Source organism: Charadrius vociferus, unplaced genomic scaffold, assembly GCF_000708025.1.
Source record: "Charadrius vociferus isolate BGI_N301 unplaced genomic scaffold, ASM70802v2 scaffold156, whole genome shotgun sequence".
NCBI classification, from domain to species: domain Eukaryota; kingdom Metazoa; phylum Chordata; class Aves; order Charadriiformes; family Charadriidae; genus Charadrius; species Charadrius vociferus.
In genome coordinates, this window is record NW_009649042.1 from 1,634,541 (window position 1) to 1,661,339 (window position 26,799).

Genomic DNA, 26,799 nt, shown 5'->3' on the forward strand with positions numbered 1-26,799 from the left:
TTCAAAAATCTCTCATTTATTCTTTGGTGAGTGAGGAAGCACTGCAGCACTTTACACAATTTACAGGTGGCCCTAGCACTAAGTTATGGGGAAGGAGTGTACACTTAATGGGCCACCACTGAGTGTCCTGGGAGCTGTGGGCTGGCTGTTGCCAAGTTTATCAGCCTCTCTCCTGTCCTGTGACTGCACACAACAGGACAGATGACCTAAACACCAGTGGATTTACTGGTCATTCGAATAGGGCATGTATTGTGAAGGAGAAAACAGGCTGAGATTTCCCTGTGTATAAAGAGGTAAGGTGTATCTCTAGCTATGTACCTCGGCTTAGTGCTCTTAGACAGCTCAAAATGTCAAGGGATCTATTTAGTGGCCAAGCCCAGCTCACTTAGGCACTTAAAACAAAGCAGTTTCTTCAGGCACTTGTATAGACAGCAGAGAGAAAAAGGTACTTCAGGAGGAAAATTCGCCCACCTGAAATCTAAAAAGCCATCCAGTCATCTCTGCTTTTTTTTATGGGCTATGCCTGGAATGAGGACAAACAGGCTTATAACCAGAGAGCTTCTGCTAAGTGCCTGAAATCAAGGAGATGTCACATTGCAAGCACCTCTACAAATTACTGTCTGCTGTCATTTGTCAGGTCTGCTCAGCAAAATGGTTTTTCTTGTTTATATTGTGCAGTCGGCTTTTCCTAATATGAATTTCATATTATTTTCTCCTTGACTTTCCCAAGGTAAGTAAACCTCTTAAGTCCTTTTAGATTAGCTCTCTGTTAGGAGCCTTCCAGTTTAATAGACTGCATACCTGATTAAAATGCTATTCCATTCTTCTTCCAACTCGTAATGAAAAGAGCTAGCAGAACTACCCACAGCCAAAGGGCCCAACTCTTTCAACAACCAGGCTCTGCACTTAGTCACTTCTGACTTTTGCCAAATTTTAACTGACCTGATTGAAATCTTCCACGGTAGGTGCCTGGCCAGGCACAGGTTTTTTCCAGATGCCATAGGAAAAAGAATTCAATTTTTCAGAATATATTTGTATACTGTTCCTTTGTCCATATACCTTATTTTGTCCATACTGGGGGTGGGGTGGAGAGAGTGGGAGCCCTAATAATTTAGTGAATATATCTAATTGTCTGTGAATTGGAGCAAGACTTGACATTTCACAGGGTATTGCTCTGACTTGAGTTCTGTTCTACTGTCCTCATGAAAACAAATGTAGATTGGGCAGAGTTATAAGCCTCTGACAGACTGTCACTTGGACATGCTCAGTAGATGCGAGTTAGTACTTGGCTGCCAGACCCTCCATGTACTTTGTGTGTACCACAACTGGGAGCGCCTTCTCTGCCATCAGCCCCATTCAGGGCTGCAGGGCCCGGAGCAGAAGGCTGCTTGCTGGAAGCAACACCGGTGAGACTGCCTGTCCTGTTCTGCCAGCGCTCAGAAGAACCTACTTGAGGGCCAGCTACCTCAAATGCTAAGGACTGAGAAGTGCAGAAGTAAGAAAAAAGACTAAACAGGAGCCATGGGGACAGAGAAGGGAAGAGGGCCAGCACAGATGCAGTAGGAGAGGAGGAGGATGGGAAGAGGAAGGTGTTGAAAGGCAATTTAGAAAAACCCTTTTCCCTCGGGCTTATGGGTCAACACAAAATTCTTAAGTAAAAAAATCCTTTGTACTGCAGGATCCACCTCACGGGTTTTAGTTTAATATTCTTCTTCTTTAGGTATGTTATTATTACATTTAATTGCCATGTTTCCCTCTGTGACTTCTTGGAAAGGCAGCACATTTGCAAATCTGTCATCTTTCAATAATGTCACCATGATGACACTTATCATTGTCAGTTGTAATCACTGTTAAATGCAGTGAGTTTGGTTTGTTCTTCTATATTCTTAATATTTTATTACTTTCTCCTTCTGAATTGCAACATAGAACTTGTAGGAAAAAATAAGAGGTGGGAAACAGCAAAACAAATCAATGGCAGGGAGGGGACAGGCAGATTAAAACCAACCAACCAACCAAACATCCTAAACAACTTTAAAAAACCTACCAGGGAAAAAGTGAAACAATGAGAATTAAGAGTGAATAATTTTGACCCAAATGTGGCACTCTGTAAAGTTACTGTAGCAACAAGTAAAACAAAGGACAAGAGTTGACTTGACAAGAGACCTGGCTAGAAATAGATGCCATCAAATAATTTAATGAGTTGCATATTAAAAGCTTCTTACAAATCTGGTGTTTGACAGTATTTACGTTTTGTAACTAGATAAATGGAAGAACAGGAAAAATTTCCTCTTGGCAAAGTTTCTACCAGTTTCAACATTATCTTCAACATAGCACAGGAACACCTTTCAAAAGTGTTTTTTAACCTTCGGTTTCCTACAGATACAATTGCTGGACACAAATTCCTCACAAACATGGTATTTTGGAAGTTTAGAGCACCCTGAGATTTCATCTGGCAGTTTGGATGCTTTGTGTTTTAAAGGATGCTCACAATTAGCTTAATTGTGAGCTTCTGAGTCTGCTCAAAACCAGAAGACAAGCATACCAGAGATGAAAAAGCAAACACCCCTTGAGAACTGCAACAGCATTGCCAGGGAATGCAGAGATGCAGTTAGAAAAGGAAAAGCTCAGCTCAAATTGAAATTGCCAGAGATGTCAAAAACTACAAGAAAGGGTTCTTCAGGTATATAAACAACAAGCAGAAACAGAAGGAAAATATTGGCTTGCTGTTGAACAGGAGAGGTGAACTAGTCACCAACAAAGCTGAAAAGGCAGAGGTTCTCAATACTTTCTTCACCTCTGTCTTTACCAGAAGTGCTGGGCCCCAGCTTGATGCAAATAGACTCACTGCCAGTGAAGGAAGAGTTGGTATATACACTATTACAGGAGCTTGACCCTGCAAATCGATGGGCCCTTGCACAATCCACCCAAGGGTGTTAAGAGAACTGGCTGACATCATGGCGAGGCTGCTCTCCATAACCTTTCAGAAGTTGTGGGACATCCCAGAAGACTGGAAGAAGGCTAATGTCACCCTCATCTACAAAAAGTGCTTAAAGGAGGATCCAAGAAACTATAGGCCCATCAGTCTTCCTTCAGTCCCTGGGAAAGTTATGGAACGAATCCTCCTGGGGGCTATCACAAGCCAAATGAAGCATGTGATTAGGAAAAGCCAGCACAGATTCACTGAGGGCAAATCCTGTTTGACAAACCTGATCGCCTTCTACGACAAAGTAAACTGCTTTGCTGATGGGAGGGCGAGTGGTGGACATTATCTACCTGTATTCCTCCAAGGCTTTTGATACAGTTCCCCACAGCCTCCTCCTAGAGAAACTGAGAACGTATGGTCTAGACAAGTGGTCTGTGTGGTGCGTGGGGAACTGGTTGACAGGCTGTACCCAGAGGGTGATGGTCAATAGCTCTTTTTCAAACAGGCAGCCTGTCACAAGTGGAGTCCCCCTGGGATCGATACTGGGCCCAACACTTTGTAATATCTTCATAGCAATCTGGACAATGGGATCAAGTGTATCCTGGTGAAGTTTGCCAATGATACCAAACTGAGTGTGGAAGTGGATGCTTTGGAAATGAGAGCCACCCTGCAGGAAGACCTGGATAGGCTGGAAGAGTGGGCTAACAAGAACCTTATGAAGTTCAACACGGACAAGTGTAATGTCTTGCACCTGGGAATAAATAATCCAGGAGTGCAGCACAAGCTGGGATCTACCTGGCTGGGGAGCTGCTCTGTGGAAAGGGACCTGGGGGTCCTGACGGACAAGCAGATCAGTATGAGTGAAGAGTGTGCTGCTGCAGCAAAGAAAGCCAACAGGATGCTGGGTTGTACCTCCAAGGGCATCACCAGCAGAGACACAGAAGTCATTATCCCACTCTACTCAGTGCTTGTCAGGCCACACTTGGAGTACTGTGTTCAGTTTTGGTTCCCAGTCTACAAAAAAGACAGGCTGGAGAGGGTCCAGAGAAAGGCCACCAAGATGCTCAAAGGACTGGGAAAGCTGCCATATGAGGAAAGGCTGAGAGAATTGGGTTTGTTCGGCCTTGAGATAAGAAGGCTTAGGGGAGACCTTACCACCGTGGTCCAGTATTTAAAGGGTGGCTACAAAGAAGATGGAGACTCACTTTTTACAAGGAGTCACATGGAAAAGATAAGGGGTAATGGGTACAAGTCACCCCTGGGGAGATTCTGATTGGAGATAAGAGGGAAATTTTTTCACAATGAGAACAATCATCCATTGGAATAATCCCCTCAGGGAAGTGGTGGATTCCCCATCACTGGATGCTTTTAAGATTTGGCTGGACAGGGTGCTGGGCCATCTTGCCTAGACTGTGCTTTTACCAAGAAAGGTTGGACCAGAGGATCCTTGAGGTCCCTTCCAGCCTCGTATTCTGATTCTATGATTTTTTTGTTGTTTTTACTCAAGGTATTTTATCATGACGTATCTCTTTTTTGCACTGTGGTTCACAGCATTGAACCACTGTATCAGTATGCACCTTCTGGTCTCTTTAATTTGCATTAGTCCACAGTGAACATTGCATCATATACATATATATATATATGGAATCTCATGTTTTGTATAAATTCACATTGTTTTTTCAGTTGTTTTCAGTTGTTTAACAAAGCTTCTAAGTTTTCCTCTCTGCATTTATTTGCAAATATCAGAAAACTTCTTTTAAAATTCAGGTTTCATTTCAAGTAAGCTTCGTATCCTGCCAAAAAGCCAACACCTGCTAAACATCAATTACCTCCATCTAAATTCTGGGGACTTTCATTTCTCCAAGAACTGAAAGGAGTAGCTGGCATTTAGTATCTCAGACAACTTAGCGTAATGTAAGTCTTGCTGTCTTATCTGTAGGCCTCATACAACACTGCGTTAACACAAAGTCTATTTCATGTCCAAGACTCTGCAGGACTGATTTTGCTCAAATAACAGGGGTTGCAAGCCTATGTACAAAACAAAAAAAATCAGAATAATCTGAGGCCTTCGCATGCCCTTTAGCTCATTTCTAAAAGACTCATTCACTGAACTAATGATAAGTATTTTTATGCCTTTAAGTGCTGAAGCTGAGAAATGCTGACACTAAGAGAGGATGTGACTTCAGGCAAACAAAGACTGAAAGCTCTACAATAATTTAGGAGCAAATTTGCAGCCACCAGCACATGTTTGCAGGTGCAAAGCATTTGGATTATAGAGCTAGTGCCCCTTTGGCACTCTGTGTGTGAACACCCACCCCAGATAAACCCTGGGGTGAGATGCTGTTCTATGGACACAGGCTCAGGCTGTAGCCCTGAGCACCAGGAGGTTCGACCACGGGTGGCACTTGAAAACCTTCTCTTCAGGAGTTATGGTGCACGACACAGGTTTTTTTAGACAATATCTATTTCTAGCAAAGCATATTTAATGAGAAAAAGGATCTGCACATGAAAATCTGCATTTCCATCCTTCTTCCCTCACATTTGTCATCTCCTGAATGCTTTGAGTGCTTTGGGAGCTCAGAGGTTCTCTGAGGATCTGTGCGAGTGCTGGCATCTTCCTGCTTCCAGCAAGCAGCCGCAGAGGGCAGCTCCTGTCTTGAGTTTCTATCTTTTTATCTTTCCATCTTTTCCTAATCTGCCTTTTCCCAGGCTTAGCAATGCAGCTGTAGAGCTCAGAGCTGTGACAAATCTAGGATTTTTGGAGGAAACAACACTGGCAGTGCTCCTTCACCTCAGGACATGCATGTGAGGCGATGGCTGAACCGAGTGCACTGCTGTTATTTTCCTGCAGTCTCTCTGACAGCCTTAGCATTAACTAAGCCTTCTTATGCATAAAGTGGATTGCCCATAACTGTCATATGTAAACATTTCCCATCACCGCCTTGAAATTTCTACATACATTTCTTCAGAAGGAAAAAGGCATCAGACGATGTGGGATGATGGGGATGAAGGGATTGCGAGCAGCCCTGCCAAGGATGACTTGGGGATACTGGTGGATGAAAAGCTGGACATGAGCCAACAATGTACACTCACAGCCCAGAAGGCCAGCCGTGTCCTGGGCTGCATCAAAGAAAGCGTGGCCATCAGGTTGAGGGAGGTGATTCTCCCACTCTACTCCGCTCTTGTGAGACCCCACCCGGAGTACTGCGTCTGCAGCCCTCAGCGCAAGAAAGACATGGACCTGTTGGAGCGGGTCCAGAGGAGGCCACAAAAAATGATGAGAGGGCTGGAATGCCTCTCCTATGAGGACAGGCTGATAGAGTTGTGGTTGTTTAGCCTGGAGCAGAGAAGGGTCTGGGCCAGACTTTATTGTGGCCTTCCCATACTTAAAGGGGAACAACAGGAAAGATGGGGACACACTTTTTAGCAGGGCCTGTTGCAATAGGACAAGAGGTAATGGTTTTAAACTAAAAGATGGAAGATTTAGACTAGGTAATAAGGAAGGAATTTTTTACCATGAGGGTGGTTAAACACTCAAACAGATTGCCCAGAGAGATGGTAGATGCCCCATCCCTGGAACTATTCAAGGTCAGGTTGGACAGGGCTCTGAGCAACCTCATCTAGTTGGAAGATGTCCCTGCTCATTGCAGAGGGGTTGGACTAGATGACCTTTAAAGGTCCCTTCCCACCCAAACAATTCTGTGATTCTATGATTTTATTCTATGTCCATTTCTTCCTCCCAGCATGTCTATATATTTGCAAACGCAGTGGCATGCCCTTGCTGCTAAAATACAAATCCTATTCTGTAACTTGTTTATGGATCTTGGAGTCCCACTGTCCTCAGTGAGGATTCAGTTACACTAACAAAGAATTCCCCTTCTCGACATTTTCATATCTATTTAGCATTAGCTTGTAAATGGGGAAAATACTTATAATTTGATAATCGCTTTTATATTATAGCTCTACTAGCATACATTTTTGTACTGGTCTTGGCTGGGATGGAGTTAATTTTCTTCATAGTAGCTGGTATGGGGATATGTTTTGCATTTGTGCTGAAAACAGTGTTGATAACACAGGGGTGTTTTCATTATTGCTGAGCAGTGCTTACACAGCGCCAAGGCCTCTTCTGTTTCTCACCCAACCCCACCAGTGAGTAGGCTGGGGTTGCACAAGAAGCTGGGAGGGGAAACAGCCAGGACAGCTGAACCCAACTGACCCAAGAAATATCTCTTACCATATGATGTCATGCTCAGCAATAAAAGCTGGGGGAAGAAGGTAGAAGAGGGAACAGTCAGAGATACAGCGTTTGTCTTCCCAAGTCTCTGTTAGATGTGATGGTGCCCTGCTTTCCTGGAGATGGCTGAACACTGCCAGCCAATGGGAAGTAGTGAATTAATTCCTTGTTTTGCTTTGCTTATGTGTGTGGCTTTTGATTTATTTATTAAACTGTCTTTGTCTCAACCCATAAGTTTTCTCACTTTTACCCTTCAGATTCTCTCCCACATCATGCTGGGAGTGAGTGAGCGAGAAACTGTGTGAGGTTGAGCTGCCTACTGGGGTTAAGCCATCACACAGAAAAGGGAATTTAAAAGCTACCTTACTGTGTTTGTAACGGGTGAACACTGATTTAAATAAAAGTGGGCAAGAGATGGGAGCAAGAACATTGTTTTAGATCTGAAAAGGTGCATGTAATTGCCACTGAAGTCAGCACAAGCATGTTTCCCCTTCTCTGCTAAGGAGTGGAGTTGCGAAATCCAAGTATATTCTGAGAAAGTCTCCACTGATCACAGTATTAGAAATGATGCCGTCCAGAAAAATCTTTCTAAATGAAATATGAGGATGTAAGGGCCTGTTCAAGAACCAAACTGGAAAGCTACAGTATAATAACCAATTTACATTTCATTATAACCTATTTCATTTACCTATCGACTGACTCCATGCTTACATGCCTTCCAATTCATTTTTATATTGCTGATAGGTCACCTAATTTCACACTGGCCGCTCCTGCTAGCACAGGCTCCTTTCTGAAGCATAGCACTCAATTCTATTCTTTGAGTCCCTCCTGATAACCCTCTGTTACCATTCTTTCCTATGCAAACTCCTTCACAAAATAAAACTATTCATAGGAATTTCTGCAGACAGGGATGGTAAATGTTAAAAGAACAGAAACTTTGTTGGTGCCTTTGTTCATAGGGTAGATGTCCTGAAATTTGTGACTTTTTCCACTGACTATTTCTGCTTCAGAAGCATGTATGTACAAATATGCATATATTTAAACTCCAGAATACATGATACCAGTTGGAGCACGTTTTCAACTAAGTACTGATTTACCAGCCCTTGTGGATCATCTCCAGGGTGCACTGATATCAGTGGAATGACACTACATGTACAAGGTGCAACAGCAGCTCTAAGAAATCTTTGCCTGAAAAGCCTCAAAATATATATGTATTTTAATTGATTCAACAGTTGGCATAATTTTGACAAACCAGTCTGCTGTTCCAGTCTCCAGATTATTACAGCTGCTTGGATAATAGCATATTAACAGCTGTCTACAAATGGCAGAATATAAAAATTTCCAATAACACATTCAAGACAACTACACATGCAATTAATGGGTATGTTTAGAGAAGTCTGCTGACAGAAAAATATTTGTACTGGGTAAGAAAAATCACCTGTTAGGAGAGAAGTGAGCTGTACTGGCAAAAATGAAGACTTTTAACTAACTACTACTTCCCTAGGAGCTTTTATTGACTCACTTAATGGTCATAGCCCTGCTTTCTCCCCACACATACTGAACACAGCTATACCTGCAGAAGACTGAACATAAGCCTGGCCTCAGTGTGTAACTGTCATAGCATTGCTTCTCTTCAGAAGGCAGCGTTTGAGATTTACAGCCATAGCTATATAGCAAAATGTTGTTAGAGGTAGAAGATGAGACCACAGCCTATTAAAGTGGATATGCTAAAAGTAAGGGGATATTTCATCCTTAGGTAAGGAAATGCATAGCCTGTAATTTAGGTGGGATTGAAGTCCAGATTAGGACACCTAGGTTGAAATGTCTGCATGGGAACTATGTGTCATAGCTGCCATGGAGCTCTGGAGCTCTGGTGCCCATTCATTTAAGAAGGCTAGCACCCTTCCAGATCCCCTGAGAAGCACACTTAGCTCTCAGCTGTCATAATCAAAGAATGGGAGTGTCTCACAAACCTTCAGTCATTTTTGCCAACCCAGTATGGCCATCTTGCATGCCCTATGAACACTTCAAATGGCAGAAAGTGCCTATTTGTAGGCAGGGGAATCCCTCTCCCTGTTGATGCACTCAGTGACATCTACGGTACAACTCTGATGAAAGGCAGGTCTCTACTACAATGAGTGGAGTGAACAACTCTCCAGGATCCATTGACTCCATTCACTAGAAGAGGAGCAAATGCATCTTGTTCACTTACACACAGATCCTTAAGGCAGATAAACTGTCTGAAATTCAATGTGATGTGCAGAATTCAATTCAGTTGTCCATATACAGGCATGGAATGCCATTTGACAAGATATATCATTAAGGCTGATAAATATGACACTGGACCTACCTTTCTGAGCAACAGCTAGAGGCCACATAAATTGTCCTAAGACATCTAAACCAGTTCCAAGCGCTTTTCTTTGCATGAGCAAATGAACTAAGCCCTTTTAATAGCATCTTAGCAAGTCTATACAAATGAATCAGTGACAGGACAAGGGGCAATGGGTGCAAGTTGGAACATAGGAAGTTCCATTCAAATACACGGAAAAACTTCTTTACAGTTCGGGTGACAGAGCACTGGAACAGGCTGCCCAGGGAGGGTGTGGAGTCCCCTTCTCTGGAGATTTTCAAAACCCGCCTGGATGCAGTCCTGAGTAATGTGCTCTGGGCAATCCTGCTTTAGCAGGGGAGTTGGACTAGATGATCTCTAGAGGTCCCTTCCAACTCTGAAGATTCTGTGATTCTGTGAATGATATTTTCTAAATAATAAGGCTTGTTATTAATATTGCCGTAGCTTACAGAAGCTTCAAGAAATTGTTAAACTTGCTCACAACAACATAGACTATCAGGGCTTTGTTACATCAAGACAATTACATAAGATCAATCTACTTCAGTCAGTCTTTCTAAGCGACCTTTCATCTTCTGGTGCTCTCCTTTAACAGTGTACCTTTTTGCCCCAAAACTGGTCTTATAAGGTAAGCCTTTTACATGTCTCAGATTCTACTTAAGATAATAGTACTCAAGAAAGCCCATGGCTGTGATCTGGCTAAATGCCATATTTAGGTTTCTCCATTGCAAAAAAAAAGAATTTAAATTTTATTCTATTTTTTTTTCATTAAGTCATTCCATAAAAATTCCATTCATTTCATAAAGAAAATCTAAAAAAATAATCTAGGTAACATTTCCCCCCTAATTTTGAAGAACAGTTAAATTTAGTACCACTATGTTTCTTTTAGAATTTAGTTATTCTCGTTGCAAGAATTTTGTCCATGAAAATGTAAATACTATGTAAATACGCCTTGAAAGCAATCTCTCAGTAATTACATTGTACCTTTCAACTAAGGTAAAATAATTTCAAAATTTTAATGACAGATCTTAAATAAATAGTTAAATAGTTATTTAAATGTAAATAACAGTTAAATAAATGTTACGCCATTATGAAGAAAGTTAAACTGAAATATGAGCACTAATACTGATATTTTTTAAGGTCAAAAACTTGAATCCACATGTGGACATCTGCACAAATGGTCAGGGCTTTTGCATCTGCTGCTCCCTAAAGCCCAAGGGAGCTGCAGGCTGCGTAATACATTTGACCACTGAGGTAGCACCTCAGGTCATGGACCAGAATCCCTTCATGGTAGGTACCATACCCTGAGTAAAAAAAAACAGCTCTGAACCTAAACAATAAATAGGAAGCATGTGCACAAAGTCTGGAGAGGTTGCAGTCAGCGTAAGGCTTTTGAGTTAAGCTATAAAGGATTGTCAAAGAAGGGATCAAAGGAAATGGTTACAGGCAAGAGAAGGAAGAAGACGTACACTTTTCACCTCTATATCTAGAACTGACTACAAAACAAGACCAGGTTGGTTTAGTTAACTAAAAGGTACAGAAGTTCAACTGAGGTCTGTCTGGAGAAGGGTGACAAATTAGGCACACCAGCTTGACATATTTGAAGTAACAGAGTTTTATCTTAGTGATTATATAATAAGACATTTGCTCTGGCATTATAGTCACATTCAGGCTGAGATTCCCACTCAAAGCTTGAAGAACACACCTGCTCCCTCATAAGCTAATATCTAAAGTGGCAGCATGATTTATCCCTAATAGACTGGCCACTTTCTCCTCCTTAATTTCTTAAAAGCTATGCAAAAATGTCATCACCGAAGTTCTCATATTTTTGCTAAGTTTATGAAAAATTTGGCTTTGTATTTCTTTTGTCGAATATTTGTATTCCATTAGTTTTAATTAATCTCCTGCATTCACCGTTTATTGTTTTGAGTGAACATTTGCATTACTAAATGAGTAAAAGTACTTTGTTTCTATGGAACTGGTTCCTTAAATTCTTTAGTTCCATGCTTCGATGTTTGGGAATCAACAATGTGTTTGACATCTCTTAAAATCAGGGGGATTCAGATGTGTATTACAAAATCTATCCTGAGGTACTTTGTCCGGAGTCAATCAATAAAGCACTAGCAGATTTACAGTTATTGTCATGCACAGTTTTTCCCTAAAATTTTGTACGTATTATAGGTTCAAATTCAGGTGTCTACCTGCAAGGATTTGCATCAAAAAAATTGTGTGTCTTGATTTCCAGTTATCTACAAACATATATAGGAAGATTATTTTTCAAAGGAGTAATGAAATTCAAAAGGAACAGAGACATGCCATGAGAAAAAGCTGTATTTCGAAACTTGCTGATCTAATTTAAATAAAAAAGCATATGTGAAAAATATAAGCCATAGTTACTCACCTACGATGAGTAAGAAAACTACCACTGACATGTCCTGAACCATCACATCCTGGGGTTGGACATGACATTCCTTCCGTCTTCACTGACTTCCACGAGAACTGTGAGCCATTTAGGTACCCATCCTTTTGCCTTTTGGCAGCTAGAGGACACCCTGACGCACTGCGATGGGATGCATATTTTCCAGTTATATGACCCTGACCATCACAACCAGGAACTGGACATCTGGATAGCAGATAGATGAGATAAACTTTATTGTCTTGCCATCATATACCTGGTAGCCTCTACAACAAAGTCAAAATAAACCCGACATGAAAAGAAAAGAACAATCATGCACTTTGGTCTTAAAAATAGTCAAGATACCCTGTAGTGGGTAAAATTACATGAAGAACGATACTAATATGAAAAAAAATGTTCTTTGATAAACTGTATGGAGGATAGCCAGTAGATGAAATCACAGCTGTTGATATCGTGCAATTGCAACAAAAGGACTGAGATATATATTTGAATTGCAGGTGTTCATTACAGTAAATATCACATTGGAATTGAAATGTTTGCTACTGAGCTCCACTCAGCAGGGAAATTGCCCATAAAAACTCTGTAAGCATAAAATCTTACTTAGTATAATCCTCGGTACATTTTATTTATGTGTATGGAATCTAAAGAAGCCTTGACTGGAGTCATGAAAATGTTAGGTATAAACAGTTAGGTATGAAGCAATCATAGCGCCTCATCAGAAATGCTGAGCACCTTTAACCACTCTCTGAATAGGAGAGATTATAACAAACTACGTGCTACAGCCTAGAGAGACCAATGAAGGCAGTTCTGTATTCATCTGATGGTTTTCCTTACTTGGGAATTCCACCATACATTTGCCCTGTATACTTTTAAAAAACAAATAACCAGGGTTAGAAAGAACAGGTTAGAATCTTCAAAGTGAAATGTTTATAAAGAAAATAATTTTTTTCAGTATGCTGCTACGTAACAACTGTCAAAACAAGGCCGGTTACTTCACTGTTTGTCCTACACTAAAATATTGCTGCAACTCTCCACTGAGGATCCAGTCCTGAATGGTTTAAGCAATCACTAAATCCACTGAGTTCAGTGGTCACTTATATTGAAGAACTTTGCAAGAAGAAACCAAGACCTATAGGTAGGCATTTGTTCCTCCTGCAAACTATATAAACAGTCAGATTTGTTGCAGCAATCTCATATAAACACTCAATTCTCTATTCCCATAACTACTTTATTTAGCATGTATGGTTTGTCTATAGTGCGCAAACACATTTAAGGTTTTTTTTTAGGAGATACAGATCTAGGTAATTTTTTAATTTCATGTGAAAAACATATTTAAAACTGTTTGTAAATTATAGAAGATTGTATCCTTGGCCAAATACTGTATTCTTTGGCATATAAATCAGCACAGATCCTTGATTTGCAGTTCACTCACAGAAATCCCAGTGTCCATCTGCTCTTGGTTTACTATCATACAATAAAATTTATGCCTTAATAAAAAGCTCAAGATATATATGACCTTATAAAACACATGAAGGCCCTTTGACAATATTTGTTCTCACCTAATAGGCTCTTGGTCTTCTTTGTCTTCCTTGCTTTGTGCTATCCTGATTCCACTTTTCTTTGCTCGCGGACAGCCTGAAAGACTGAGTGAAAGAAAACATTTTAAAATGCAATTTCTCATACTTGGGTAGAGTTTACAAGGGACACGCTTTCTATCTGAAAAACTGGCAGGAAAGGTAATCCTGCCCGGTTTCCAAAATCAAAGCTCAAGCGGTTTAAATACAGAGAGCTGCAGGATGCAACCGCGAGGGGGAATCCGCGTATCTCAGTTGGTGATGCAGGACAGGACCACAGACACTGTGCAGACCACACGCACAGGCAGTCCGTGAGGAGCCAGGGAAAGCAGCTCTTAAACTCTCTGCCTAATAATCCCTCCAGCTGACTCAGCAGCAGCAGCAGCGACAGCTTTAAAAGGAAAAGAAGCCGGTGTTTCGGGGCTGAGAGACATTACGTCCTCTGTATGTCTGAGAGGGACGGAAGAATAGGCTCAAAAACCATCAGTCTTTGGATCTCTTGTTAGGACTAAGGATTTCTCTAGGGAGGACATCAGAAACACTATCAAACTGCTTCAATCATCATGTAAGAAACCTACAGAACTGTTGAATAAAACCATGGCAGAGCTTAGAGCTGTACAATGCCTTCCTGAGAAAGAGTTTAAGTGCTCAGAACTCACCCAGACAAAAAGATGTGGGAGAGACTAAGTTATACTTTAGGTTAAGCAATGTTACATTTAACTAAACACTGAGAATGTCGTTTTTAACTACACAAGATGGAAAAAGATATGTATTCCAAGATTTTATAAGTTCATCTTTCCCTTTGCATATGAAGAATTCATTATAGAAACCATTTAGTAGACTAGACAATGACTTGAATAGATATTTAGAGATTGTTTTAAGCAGTTGCTATTTGAGGACACAAATATGTCTATCAAAAAACATGCTTTGTCTTCTATTTAAATGTTATTTCCATCTTAACCTATCAACATTAAAAAATAAATCAATCAGTAGAACACCACCTTCAAAAGTATTGAGATGAAAGACAAAGTAGTGTCACCAAAGAAAAATTTCCATAGAGAAAGAAACAAAATAGAAGATTAAATTTTTGTTTTTAGCATGACAAAAGGTACTTCAGTTTTGCACAGTAGATCCTGTCTTCGGGAAGAAGAAACAGAAACAGTAGTAGCAAAATTTTCAGCTTTTTTGTCTTGTCAAGACCAGCGAGGACTGGGAGGAACAAGCAGAGAAAAGGGTGATGCAATCACAGACAAACCTTCTGTGTCGGTAAATGAAAAATACAAAAATATAGAGTTTATGTGCTACAAAGTCATAAATAAATCAATTAAAGAAAGGGAGGAATGTTAGCACAGGTAATAGTGAGATGGCATGGCTACAGCTGTAGTGGTAAACAGAAGGGACCTAGAAACTGCTGTATCAACCCAAGACCAGCAAGCTCACCTCTGTACAGCTGATCTCTCTGTAAAGCAGGACAGCTACACCCATGTCGCTTATAGAGAATGATCTGGACCCACGCTGAGCCCTAAATCATATCTGAGAATTGCCCGGGAGAGTTTCAGTGGTCAGCACCATGCCAGGGGACATGCTAACAACCTAACAGTGTATGCATCTGCGCTCTGACGCTTGGGACTGTGCTCTCATCCCACTTCAGTCTCTAGTTTAAAAGCAGCTGACCATTTTTCTTTTTAAAGCAAGCTGCTCTTTATTCCAATTTGCATAGTGTACACCAAAGTACCATAGTTCCCTGTGTACAAACTAAGCCCCGGAAAGCCTGTGCCACTTAAAAATAGTTTTCTTTGAAAATAATAATATCATAATCTGTAAGAAGACAGAGGCAGGAGGAACAGAGTCTGAGGGATTTAGAATAAGAGGAAGCAGGCTCTGAGGCAAAGGGACATTTCAGGAACAGGCTGGGTCACTGCCCCCCAAAACAACCTGGACTGCAGAAAGTGAAGGGGAGAGGACAGGAGTTACAGGTATCCCCAGCTTATCTGTGAGACTCGTCATACCCACTATGTGAGCACAATCAGGTTGTGCATCTGAAATCTAAATAGTTAATAGAAATGCCTCAGAAAGCAATACTTTTTTTAGTAGGTGTACAGATGGGTATGCTTGTAGATGATGACATTTTCATAACAAAATCTGAATGAAGAATTTCTGCCTTGACTAATGATTTAACGTTTTCTACATATTAAATCAATTTAATTATCACCTACTTATTGGTATGTTGGTGCATCATCTTTTTGCAATAGATCTTTCTATTCTGGCACTATGATTTATGAGAAAATTCTAAGATCTTTCAGGTCCTCTAAACAGACATTTCCAATAGACAGCTTCTGAGGTTATGATTAATTCATTTTTCCTCTGACAGCAGATTCACCAAGAAAACATATGTCAAGGATGAGCCTTTGCTTTAATTTTTTTTAATCCTATAATAACCAAAAGCTATTACAAAGTAAACATATTACTTCATTTTTATATCAGTTTAATTCCTTATATGTGAAGATAAAAGACAACAAGGGAAATTCAGTATATGCTGATATAACTTCTTGCATACATTGAATGAGTGTGTGGAACTGCAGAGAGTTAAGGCAGAGTTAAATCTGCCTTCGTGTGTGCTTGCTGTTGAGCAGCCATTTTAAATACAGATGATACCTAGGCATCTCAGCAGCCATTTAGGAGAGAAGTTTGTCATTCCTTTCCTTCTGAAACCGCAAGGGCTGGAAGTGAAGGTATCAAGTACAAACAAAAATGCTAATTCAAGCAGAGGTAAATGCTAATTTTCAGTGTGGGAATTAGAAAGCTTAACTGTGAACGTGCTGTGGGGTCTTTCATACTAAACAGCTCCAGATTTCAGCTACTGGTTTGCTGCCCTTTTAAAGAGCATGCATTTTGCCAGCCTCACCACCTCAGAAATGGCCTTGACAGATACCATGACCTGAACAGTGTGGGTCCAGCTTCGTGTAAATGTGACGGGTGTGCTGGGGGCATTGGTGGTTTTAAGCAAAGAGGACATCACTCCTTCAGTGTCAGTGCCCCTGTGCCTGCAGGCAGCCAAGTACCCAGGGCTGCCAGAGGCCTTTGGGAAGAGAAACAAAGGAGTTATGTGGTCAATATAGACATGGTGGCATTTCAAAACGTTGACTGTGTCAAATTCCAGATCACTTAGTTTTGCAGAATTACTTTTGATATCTTTATGTGTACTGAGTATGCTGCAGAATCAAACGAAAACTTGGTCCAGCACTCATCTGCGAAAATACAAGAATTTACAGATGAAAGTAGGTGACACCATCCAGCTCATCGTCTGGTCCTACAGTGGCTAGGAGACAATGCCCAGGGTTTAAAAAATAAACGGACATACAGTGATTCTTCCAGGCTAACCTTGCCAGCTTTTAGGTTTCTTGTTTGTGACAGTTTGCCTTCTGCATCTTCACTCTCCTGCCTGTTTCTGGGTAAATAGATGACCAAATACATAAACAGCTTCCTGAAATAACACAGTCAGGGCATAGCTACATATTGCTGGCAGAGGTGTGAACAGATAAATCCACATACAGTAAAATGCAGTTCTAAATTTGACCTTAAATCCCTTTGAAAGTGATTTAATCTCCTACATCATGTAAGTGGTTTTAAAATGTTTACATCTTCTCCTTTATAATGTTATTTGTACTTTTGATGTTTAACTGTGCATTACAGAAATTGTTATTGTGATCTTTCATTTTTACAGCATGTAAAGGCATGGCACGTTCCCAATCTCTATGTTATTTATGTTTTGACTTTAAACTGTTTCTTGCTTTCACTGGGAAGATATTTAAACTGGGAATTTGTGTATTGACTAGTTATAGCCAACTGTAAAACAACAGGCACTTGGTGAAGCATGCAAATGTCCAGACTCAACACTACAACTATGCATGGGAGTAAAGAGCCTTTACTAAAACAAGAGAGGTGGGCTATGCTATTATTCTTTGATTAAACAGTGGATGCCTATTTACAAAATACGGTGCAGCTCTTCTCTACTGATTTATAGTTCTCAAATAGCCACAAGGGAATTGCTAATTACACAGTACTTGTAACATTACCTCTACAGTGGTACCACCGTAATTCATTTTGGGGTTACGAACAATACCCTAATTAGTAAATGTGAAGCTCTCTTTGGATCTTGGTAAGGATCACAGTTATAGTTTAGGCAGTTAAGGTAACAGCTTACATCCATAAATTTCTCTTTCCGTTCTTCTGGCTTGACATAGTTATGTACAATGTGTTGCGCTTTAAAAACAATCCAAGCTTTATTGTTCAATGTACTAACAAGACTGGTGCGTATTAGATGAAAGAGGTACTTTTTCCCTCTGATTAAAGCTGGTAAGGCTGGTAAGGGAGAAGAGGTAAAGAACTGCATCCAATTCTGCATTTCAAGAAATACAGAGGGAGTTTGGAAGAAATTGACAGGAACAATCAGGAAATATAATTTGTGGGGGAAAAAATGCAGGAATGTGATTTGACTCCAGAAAAGGTAAGATTGTAAGCAGAAGAGTTAATTCATTCTGAATGTAAAGCAGCAGAAACTTATGAATGTTGAATTTCTCCCCTGGGCTAACAGAGAAGGTAGAAAACCTGGATTCATTTTCTACAAAGATTTTGCTAGATATTAGCAAAAATATTCCCACTTTTGGGTAGTGAGCCATGCTAAAACTGCAATATGTTATTCATTGGTGATAAACAGAATGAGTCTATGTACAGCACTCAATCCTTCTCCGGTATTGCAAGAGGGAAGAAAGGTCTGTTGAGGTCCCTTCTAGCCCTTCAGTTGTTTGATTTGAAGAACAAAACCTTCTCTTTACATACCTTCGATGTGAAGCGTAATTTCCAGTAATATGCCCAGAGCCATCACACCCAGGGGTGGGACACCTAGAATAATAATGAAAAAGACATGGAGCAGTGTTACTGACAGGAGAGATATAACTGCCCATTAAAAAATATTCATTGGCTCAGTCCTTGTTTCCACAGGTGCCAGCCCTCGGGATCTCTAGCCATTGCTAAACCTGAGCTTAATTCCACACTGGAACGCACTTTTTTCATTCATAAAATGCTTTTGTTTGCTACTCTTCACCTGCCCACTCAAACGCCTTCTGGATATCTCTAGCATCGGCAGATTAGTGGAGATTTCCAGCAGCAGCCTGACATCCCCACACCACCAGGAATGAGCTGGGTTGACAGTAAATGCAATATCCCCATGGTGTGTTCTTAGGTAACGGCTAACACTACAGCAAGCCATTTTGTTTTCCATCAGAGCGATTGCTCTAATCCCACCGCACAGTGTCATGAGGTCGCACCATGGAGATACCCCTCCACCTCTCCATGAAGTGAAGGAGATGCCTTAGGAAAAGGAAACGTGTAGACGGGGAAGCAATGCTGGCCTCTCGCAGAGAAATGGTAACCCACCCAAACACTCCCAAACACCAAGCTACAGCACCAGATAGAGAAGTCGCTGATATAGCCATCAGTGGAATTTCTAACAGTTGAACGACATTAGAGTCATCAAAGAAAATGGATGGGGTTTTCTACATTGCAAAGATGATTGTGATCACCACAGAATAAGCTAAATTATAATGCTAAATAAAATCATTAGCTGGTATTTGAACTGCTACACTAAATCACAGAAAAATCAAAGGAAGAATTAATGATATTCATTTTACTGAACAGACGAGTGCTATGTGAATTCCAAAAAGTCGCTTTTCTTGAGCCTGTGTTGAATTTTAGCCATGCTTTAAAGCTTCATTTGAAGAGAGCACTCAAATTCAAAAACACATGTGCACAAATTCAGATGTTGCATTCTGAAACATTATATTTCTGCAGCATTGAATTCTTTCACTATTTGAATGCAGAGTTCACGCAGACTTTGGCTTTCACCCTTTAGTTACATGTGTGCTTTCCTCAAAGTTGGTCCATACTGGTAAACTTCTGTTTCACAAAGGTTTCTGCAGACACTTGAAACTTCCTTAAGATCAGAAATTAAGCAACCCAGAATTCAGTGCAATGGGGCTGTCATGTTCCATTAAGCTGAATTTTAGCCCTTTAAAGCCAGTAAGCATTACCTACTTCTGAGGAGCTCAGCAGAGCCAAACTTCAAATAGGATTATTGAAACCTTGAAAGAGATAAATTAAACTGGAATTTGTTAAATGGTGTTCTCATATGGTCTTCATCTGGACCAGTTGAGTTATTCATTAGAAAACATTAAAAAATGGTAGCACTTTAGCACTTTTATATAGCACTATATAAAAAATAATAGCCTGTGTGCTTTGGACAAGAAGTCTAAACAACATCCTTAAAGACAATTCTCCCTTTTCTCTTGCTTTACGACTTTGCACAGGACCAAGTATAAGACCATGATCTTGACTAGAAAGTATAACTATTACTGTGATTCTTAATATCTTAAAGACCAGTATACAGGTTGACATCACACATTAACATTTCTGCTTGTAGAAAGGTAAAAAGCCTAATTTTTGCATAGTTTCTTCTGACACAAATTAGGTAAAAATGTGGCCCTTGGTGAAGCAGTCATAGCTTAGTCTGCATGGCCCTTACCATTCATGTAAGGTAGCTGTCACTGAACATGGCTACCACAAACTTTGGCTATGACTTTAAGTTAAAAAATAGATGGTTAGGGCATCTTATATAAAGGGTCTTATATTTTAAATACTTCATATCTAAATATTTAGATGTTCTCACTATTTACTTTTAGTTTTTGGAAAATATTTTGAGATCTGCAGAGAGACAGTCTCTTGCTTCAGGTGTTTTTTTTAATGCTAGGTATCTTCAGGGATCTACAATGCTTAATTCCTACTTCCATCAAGACCAGCTGCATCACTACAGCCTGACTGAAGCCTCTAAAGATGCGGAATCAAAAGATATGGGAATAAGAATTAAATAAAGGAACTGACTAAACTTTGGCTCTAAATGTCCGTGGCATTTAAATGAATAAAGGAGACCAAGGCGCCATGAGACTGTTCCTCTGCAATCTGTCTGAGGTACTACAATGATTCCTTCTTCATGAACCCATGCTATTTGAAACCAGCATTTTCCTCTACAGACTTTTTCATCCTTTTCAGAATAAGCTATTATCAAAAATCCACAATGGTTTTTCTCATTGTTTCCAAGACTTTTGCTACAGGCAGGCATGATTAACAATGTCTTAACAAACAGGATTTATAAGATGCACCAGTATATGCAATCAATAAGTCCTAAAATTAGACCATTACACCTCAACCATTTGGACAGTCTTACAAGATTTAAAAACTAGCTTATTTCTGTGTCATTTTAAAAAAAAAAAAAATCTTAAGCAAATGAAGCTAAAGAAGAAATCATCCTGCTGTAAATTGAACTGAGAATCTTCACAAAGGGCTCTGTACAGTTCACATCAGTTTAAAATCATCCTTTTGATTAAATCAGAAACGATTTTTTATGTAGGCAAGGATTTTAGAAAGACCTTTCAGATTTTGATTTTGGCACTATAGTATTTGTTTTCAAGTCTCATAAGCTTATATTGACCTAAATGTAACAGATGAAATGAGAATTTAGTGCAGTTGATTAAGAACATTTTAAAACCCTGGAACATTTCTATTTACTGCTGCTTCCATTCTATGGGAAGTACTTATAACCACTGTGAAATATAGGATGCAGTTATACAGCAGTCTGTTTCAACTATAACGTTATTACAATATTTATTTGCTATCCTAAGCAGATTAGGTAAGGAGACAATTACAAGTCCTTGTACCTTTGGAATTGTGAGTCTGTATTTTCAGAATGTCTGATCATACATAGGACTTGCATATACACTACTACTTTACTACCAACTACTACCTATATGTATTTGACTTAACTAATCGTATGTGCATACGACAATGCTAGAAAAATGTATGTACAGGTGCTTATAAGAGGCAAGTGATGTGAAACCCTTTGAAAATGAATATCAGAGTAAGCGGAAAATGAGATATACAGTTTCCTCACTTATTTAAAGTAAATGTAATTTGGCAGGATCAGAAGCTTATTCGTAGACTCTATACAATAGCTTACTACAGCAAAGGAAATACTTCAGTACTGTAAAGTGAGGTGACAAAAGGAACTCACCCTGTACAGACTAAGGTTCAGAACATACAACACGAGCACTTCACACAAATTCAGGGCATCCAGCAAAATAAAAGAGCTTGTCAGTGAAGGGGAATGCAGTTAGCACCGCCTTGATGTCCCATTCATTTCACAGAACACCCCAGAGAAGCTTTTTTGGGAACATAAGCATAAGCAGAAAGCAGGGCAGGCAGCAGAAAGCAACAGCTGTGGCAGCTGGATTCAGTATTGGGCTTAGATTCAATATCAGGAATGAAAAACAGGCAAGAGCCAAACGGAGATAAATATACTTAAGTCCTACTATCCAGTCTTCCTTGGGGAAAGGACTGAAGGTGTGCAGCAATTAAAAAAGACTTTTGGCAGCTTGAAGGAACTTCCTGGGACTGGGGAAGAAATGGCTACAATGCCCAAATGGGCTCTGGGAGGTTTTTTTCAAATGCCAATGGTTAAAAGTCTAGCTGCAATCTCAGCTCAGAAGAAAAACGAGCACACATCAGCATAGCACACAATGAATAAGATACGCACTGAAACCTATGTTCCTGGGCTTTTATCAAGGTCTACAGGAGCTACATAAGCTTACATGTGTTACATATTTAGATAATATATAGCTCAGCTACCGTGAGACCAAGTAGGATGTTACACAAAGGTGCCATGACAGAACTGAAGTAGTTTTGTCCTCGTTATTGTGTATAGCTTTGGTTGATTTACTTAAAAAATTTATTTTAAAACATAAATTATCTCTAAAACATAATGATGAAGCAAAGATATAGTAATCTGCAATATAATGAAAACACTTTGCCTTTTTTCTTTTTTTTTTTTTTTTTTACTTTTAGAGATTTTACCACAAAATGACAACAGCTGTTTGGAACCAGAAGGATTGCACTTCCCTAGGGAGGAGGCAGAGCTCATGCAATTTTTTTCAGTGCACACAGCCTGACCGCAGCTCAGTGCCTGGGCTCTGGCTTGGGCTCAGGCTCCCTCCCTCCCTCTCTCTCTCTCAGAAACCCTCAGTTGAGATTCAGCAACACAGTGAATTCTGTTTCCATCTCAGTCAAATCTTGTCTTTAAGGTTTGACCAGTTTATGTGTACAAATCCGAATGGAAACCTTGGCTCTAGAATTACACAAGCCCAAATTCGGCATACCACGCAAACAGGTCAGGTCATTATAACACATGGTTGCATTTTTTGCTAAGCAGGCTGATAATGTTTAACTTAATCATCAGAGAGAGTTTCAGAAACTGTAGCAAATATAACTTCTCTTCTGTCTCTTGCCCCTTCGATCACCCTTGGCCCTTTCTCTGCCCTGCACCAAGTCCTCTCCCTCTGCATACTTTCAGCCTCACTGCCCTTACCACTACAGCCTGGTTTTCACTAAGGAAAGAGCATATTATTAAGTTAGGCTGTAGTTTTCACATGAATTTGCAGGTTTGTATGTTATCTGTGGACTTTTTCTTAGCTATTGCTCTTGGGGGATTAATAACAGCACTCAGTAGACACTCCAGAAATAAAGGAATAATAACAGTCACTAATAAAGGTGAAGATCATTGCTAATTCTGATTATGGCAAACTGCTTCAACATTTTATTTTTGTACTAAGGAACTGAATTAAATCACTAATTTCTCTCACACTGGCCATGCCAAGAGTCATCAGATAGTAATCCTTTCTAGGACCCACCAAACTACACTGGGATTCAACTGCAACAGGTTGCTACAAAATACCTTTAATGATCTGTTATTAGTAAACTCTAAAGACTGATGTTACTTTTATTGTTTAGTTTACAGCAATTAGCACTTACTACTTTTGTGGATCCAGTCTTCCCTTGTGTAAGTAAATGAACACATATATAAGTAATCTAGTCTACCAGACAGAGTAGGTACTCGATATATTGCTAATAAAATAATTAAAGCAGATGTATCTAGCAACCCAAAAGAAAAATCATACCGAATTGAACGGTGGAGTAAATCAGTAAGTTTTGCAAAAATTCAGAATGGTTCTTCAGAATGTTCCACGCTGCAAAAGAACTGGGATTCAATAGAAATTTATATCTTTCCCACAGTTTTATTTTGACCATGCTGTCAATCTCTATAGTAGAGGTGTGATTTTTTGTTGAAGGTTAAGAAAGGCTAGAGAAATATAATTGTTTCCTGTGGGATTTTTTCATAGCAGAATGTAGAATTTTTTATTGTCTGGTGGTTTCCATGTATCTGAGGTTCTGTTTTATTTGACTGAATCACTAAGAATGATGGAATCCATAGGTTGGGAGTCTGGAAGACAGACACAATAATACTTTGCATTTCTATCTTTCATCTGAAGATCTGAAAGTATTTTACAAACATTAATGGATAAAATCTCACAATACTGCTTTGAAAAAGGGAAGAATTTGGTTGAGAAAAACGGGCATAGAGAGGCTAAATGACATTACACAGAAGAGAAAAACGGTCTAGAAGTAGATGTTCTGCTCTGTTTGCAGCTATAAAGCCATACATCTTCTGAAACTACAGGTAGATTCATAAACAAAATATTGTATTGTTTTGCTTTTTTTTTCGTCAGGTAGTCCAGAAACAAAAGGATACAAAAGTAAACCCATAAAGATATTGTGTTCCCAGTTCCCTGAATTGAATACATGAGGAAGGAGAAAAAATGTGGAGGGAAAAAGAAAGGGAAGGGATGAGAAGAAGCTTTTCCAAATTAAGAAATTGAGTTTTCTGTGAGGTATGGTAAGTTTATTGTATGTCTATGCCTCTATGAATTTGAGTGCTTGTCAAAAAACAACAGGTTTGCAGCTCTTGATAAATAAGTCCCCTTTTTAACTATTTAAGAGGACAAAAAAGAGAACAAGTTTTCCTCCAGTTCCTTCCTATGCCACTCACCACTGACCTGCAGGGAGCACTCCAGGGCACAAAAAGAGATCATAAACAGAGCTGTGTGGTCCTCAGCGGAGATTTTTTGGCCACGAGTGTGTCAGAAACAGTCAGGTTTGTGGTAATTGTTATGAAAACACCTATTTAGCAGGAACTGGACAGACACCAGCAACTCATTTTGGTTTTACCTTTCCGAGCAGTCAGAGCAATGCCTCCCAGCCTTTACAGTACCAGCCAGCTCTGTGAAAGCAATCTGGATGTGTAAATCTCTAAATCTTATTTTCAGTCCCAGGTATTTTGGTAGATTGTCAAGCTCTAATTAAGTATGTGAACTGGGAACACTGCTGATCCTTTTCCTCATGAAGACACAGAAGAAAAGCTGTTTGCTCTAATTCCAGTAGGAACACAGATACTTTTCGACTTTTACCCCATTGCCTTTTATTGTCTATTTTTTTTCTGAATTCCTAAAGTGTTGATTCTTTGTTTTGATACCTAGGAAAAACCCTCTACCTACACAACCTATCTGTGAATTTGCAATGAAAAATTGCTTTTGTTAGGATTTATTTTCTCTTATTTTCCCTCAATGAAGCTGCACATCTACATACTACTTTACTCTTTACTTTACTTTTTTACACTTTCTTTCCTGATGCTTCTTTCTCCCTATTTTCAGTCTCTTATCCTTTTTCCTACAGAGAAGCAAGAACGTCCATCTGCTTTTGCCCCATGGTTTGCTTTCCATCCATATTCCTCTGCAGCATTTCTCTTCCACATTCTACTGCTTCCTTTTCCAGATGCTTTTCCCTCTTCATTGTCTCTTCTTGTCACTTTTCAAATTTCTCTCTCTCCCTTTTACTTCTTTTTTTCTCTGTCCCTTTTGGCTGATATTTTCATTCTCTGTTCCTCCCTCATCCTTTCCTCCTTTCATGATCTCTAATAACCTTGAAGTCAACAATTCTTTCTTCTTTTCTCCTCTTTGTTGTTTCTTTCCATTATCTCATCTTTCATCACCCTTCTTGTCCTCCTGCTCTTTTCCCCCAGCTGATTTTATCTTTCCCTTAGTCTGCATTGCTTGTGGTCCTCTTGTATTGTTGAGATGACTGAGTACACATTGCATCCTTGTGCCAGGGGAGAAAACGCTGTGTGTTGTGAAACCTTAACACAGAATTTCTTGGCTGCCAAGACACAATGAGTCATTTTAAGTATCTTGCACTCTTTTACTTTTATTAAAGTCCTTGTAAGCTTTATCACTGCCTTCAAAAGCAGCAGAACCAGGCTCACACTGGGCACTTCTGAAAATTCATTCAGAGCTCATTTGAAACTCATTTGAATTGGTTCAGGAGGCAACATAAACTCTGTGGGACAGGTATGCAGATAATGCATACTTCAGTGAATCCTGAGTGTATGGTTTCATGTTCAAGGCTAAACCTGTGTTCTGGTCCTCACAAATACACCTACAAAAGCATATGAAGTCAGACCCTTATAAATATCAAAGGTTCATAAACATGCATTGTAAGCCAAAAATTTTAAAAAAAGAAGTTAAATTTAGATTCATATGTTAATTATATTTCCCTGTATTCAGCCTAACTAGAAGGAGTACTTAATCACACAAATTTAGTTTTAGCAAACGTGCTAAATATTACTTTTTCATATGTAAAATACTGCTAACATTTCTTACTTAGCAGAATGCTACTGACACAACAAGCTTCATTGGAGGTAATAGGAAAATTTAAAACCCAAACCCACAGCAGATATAAAGGAAGAGGACTTGAGGAAATATCAAGAGCCAGAAAAAAAAAAAAAAAAAATTGTGGTGGAATGGCAAATGAGCGAATTGAGAAAAATCTTCTTCTATCTTGTCAGCTGCTTTTTGGCATTGGTTCCAGTGCAGTTCCAGGAGGAGTGGGCATGTGATCAGGGGATCCAGGCAAGGACCACTCCTGGTGGGGCATTACTGAGCCCTCTCAGAAGATGCTGGGAGAAGTGCAGGTTGGAGATTGGAAAAGAAGTGTAGAATGGAAGGATTTGTTGTTACCACTTTCACTGTACAGTCTTTCTATCCATGAGGGAATGATGCCAGGCCTATGGAGCTAGTCCAGGCATGAGACTAAAATAATTTTGGCTCAGAGGCCTTGTGGAGTAACTTCAGTCTCTTCTACCTCTCCTGAGAGATTGCTCTGTCTCTCTCTTTGTCTCTAGAAATCCCCAGCAATTGAATGGTTCTAAACTGGGGGTGGCTGAGTGCATACTCTTCTCCTTAGGTAAAATTTAATTAATTCCCCGACTTTCTGCATGTACAATCTTTCTGTCCTTAGCAGCTGGAATTT

At 39.7% G+C, this 26,799-nt stretch overlaps 1 protein-coding gene across 2 annotated transcripts in view; it reads right to left on the reverse strand.

Moving 5' to 3' along the window:
* The window catches only part of MYT1L (myelin transcription factor 1-like), a 314,263-nt gene that overhangs the window by 16,757 nt on the left and 270,707 nt on the right, over positions 1-26,799 (reverse strand). For both annotated transcript variants that reach the window (XM_009887921.1, XM_009887922.1), the window contains 3 exons: positions 18,334-18,396; positions 13,480-13,563; positions 11,906-12,127 (listed from right to left, as the gene is read on the reverse strand). In XM_009887921.1, coding sequence (XP_009886223.1) covers positions 11,906-12,127; positions 13,480-13,563; positions 18,334-18,396 — 369 coding nt within the window. The remainder of the gene's footprint in view (positions 1-11,905; positions 12,128-13,479; positions 13,564-18,333; positions 18,397-26,799) is intronic.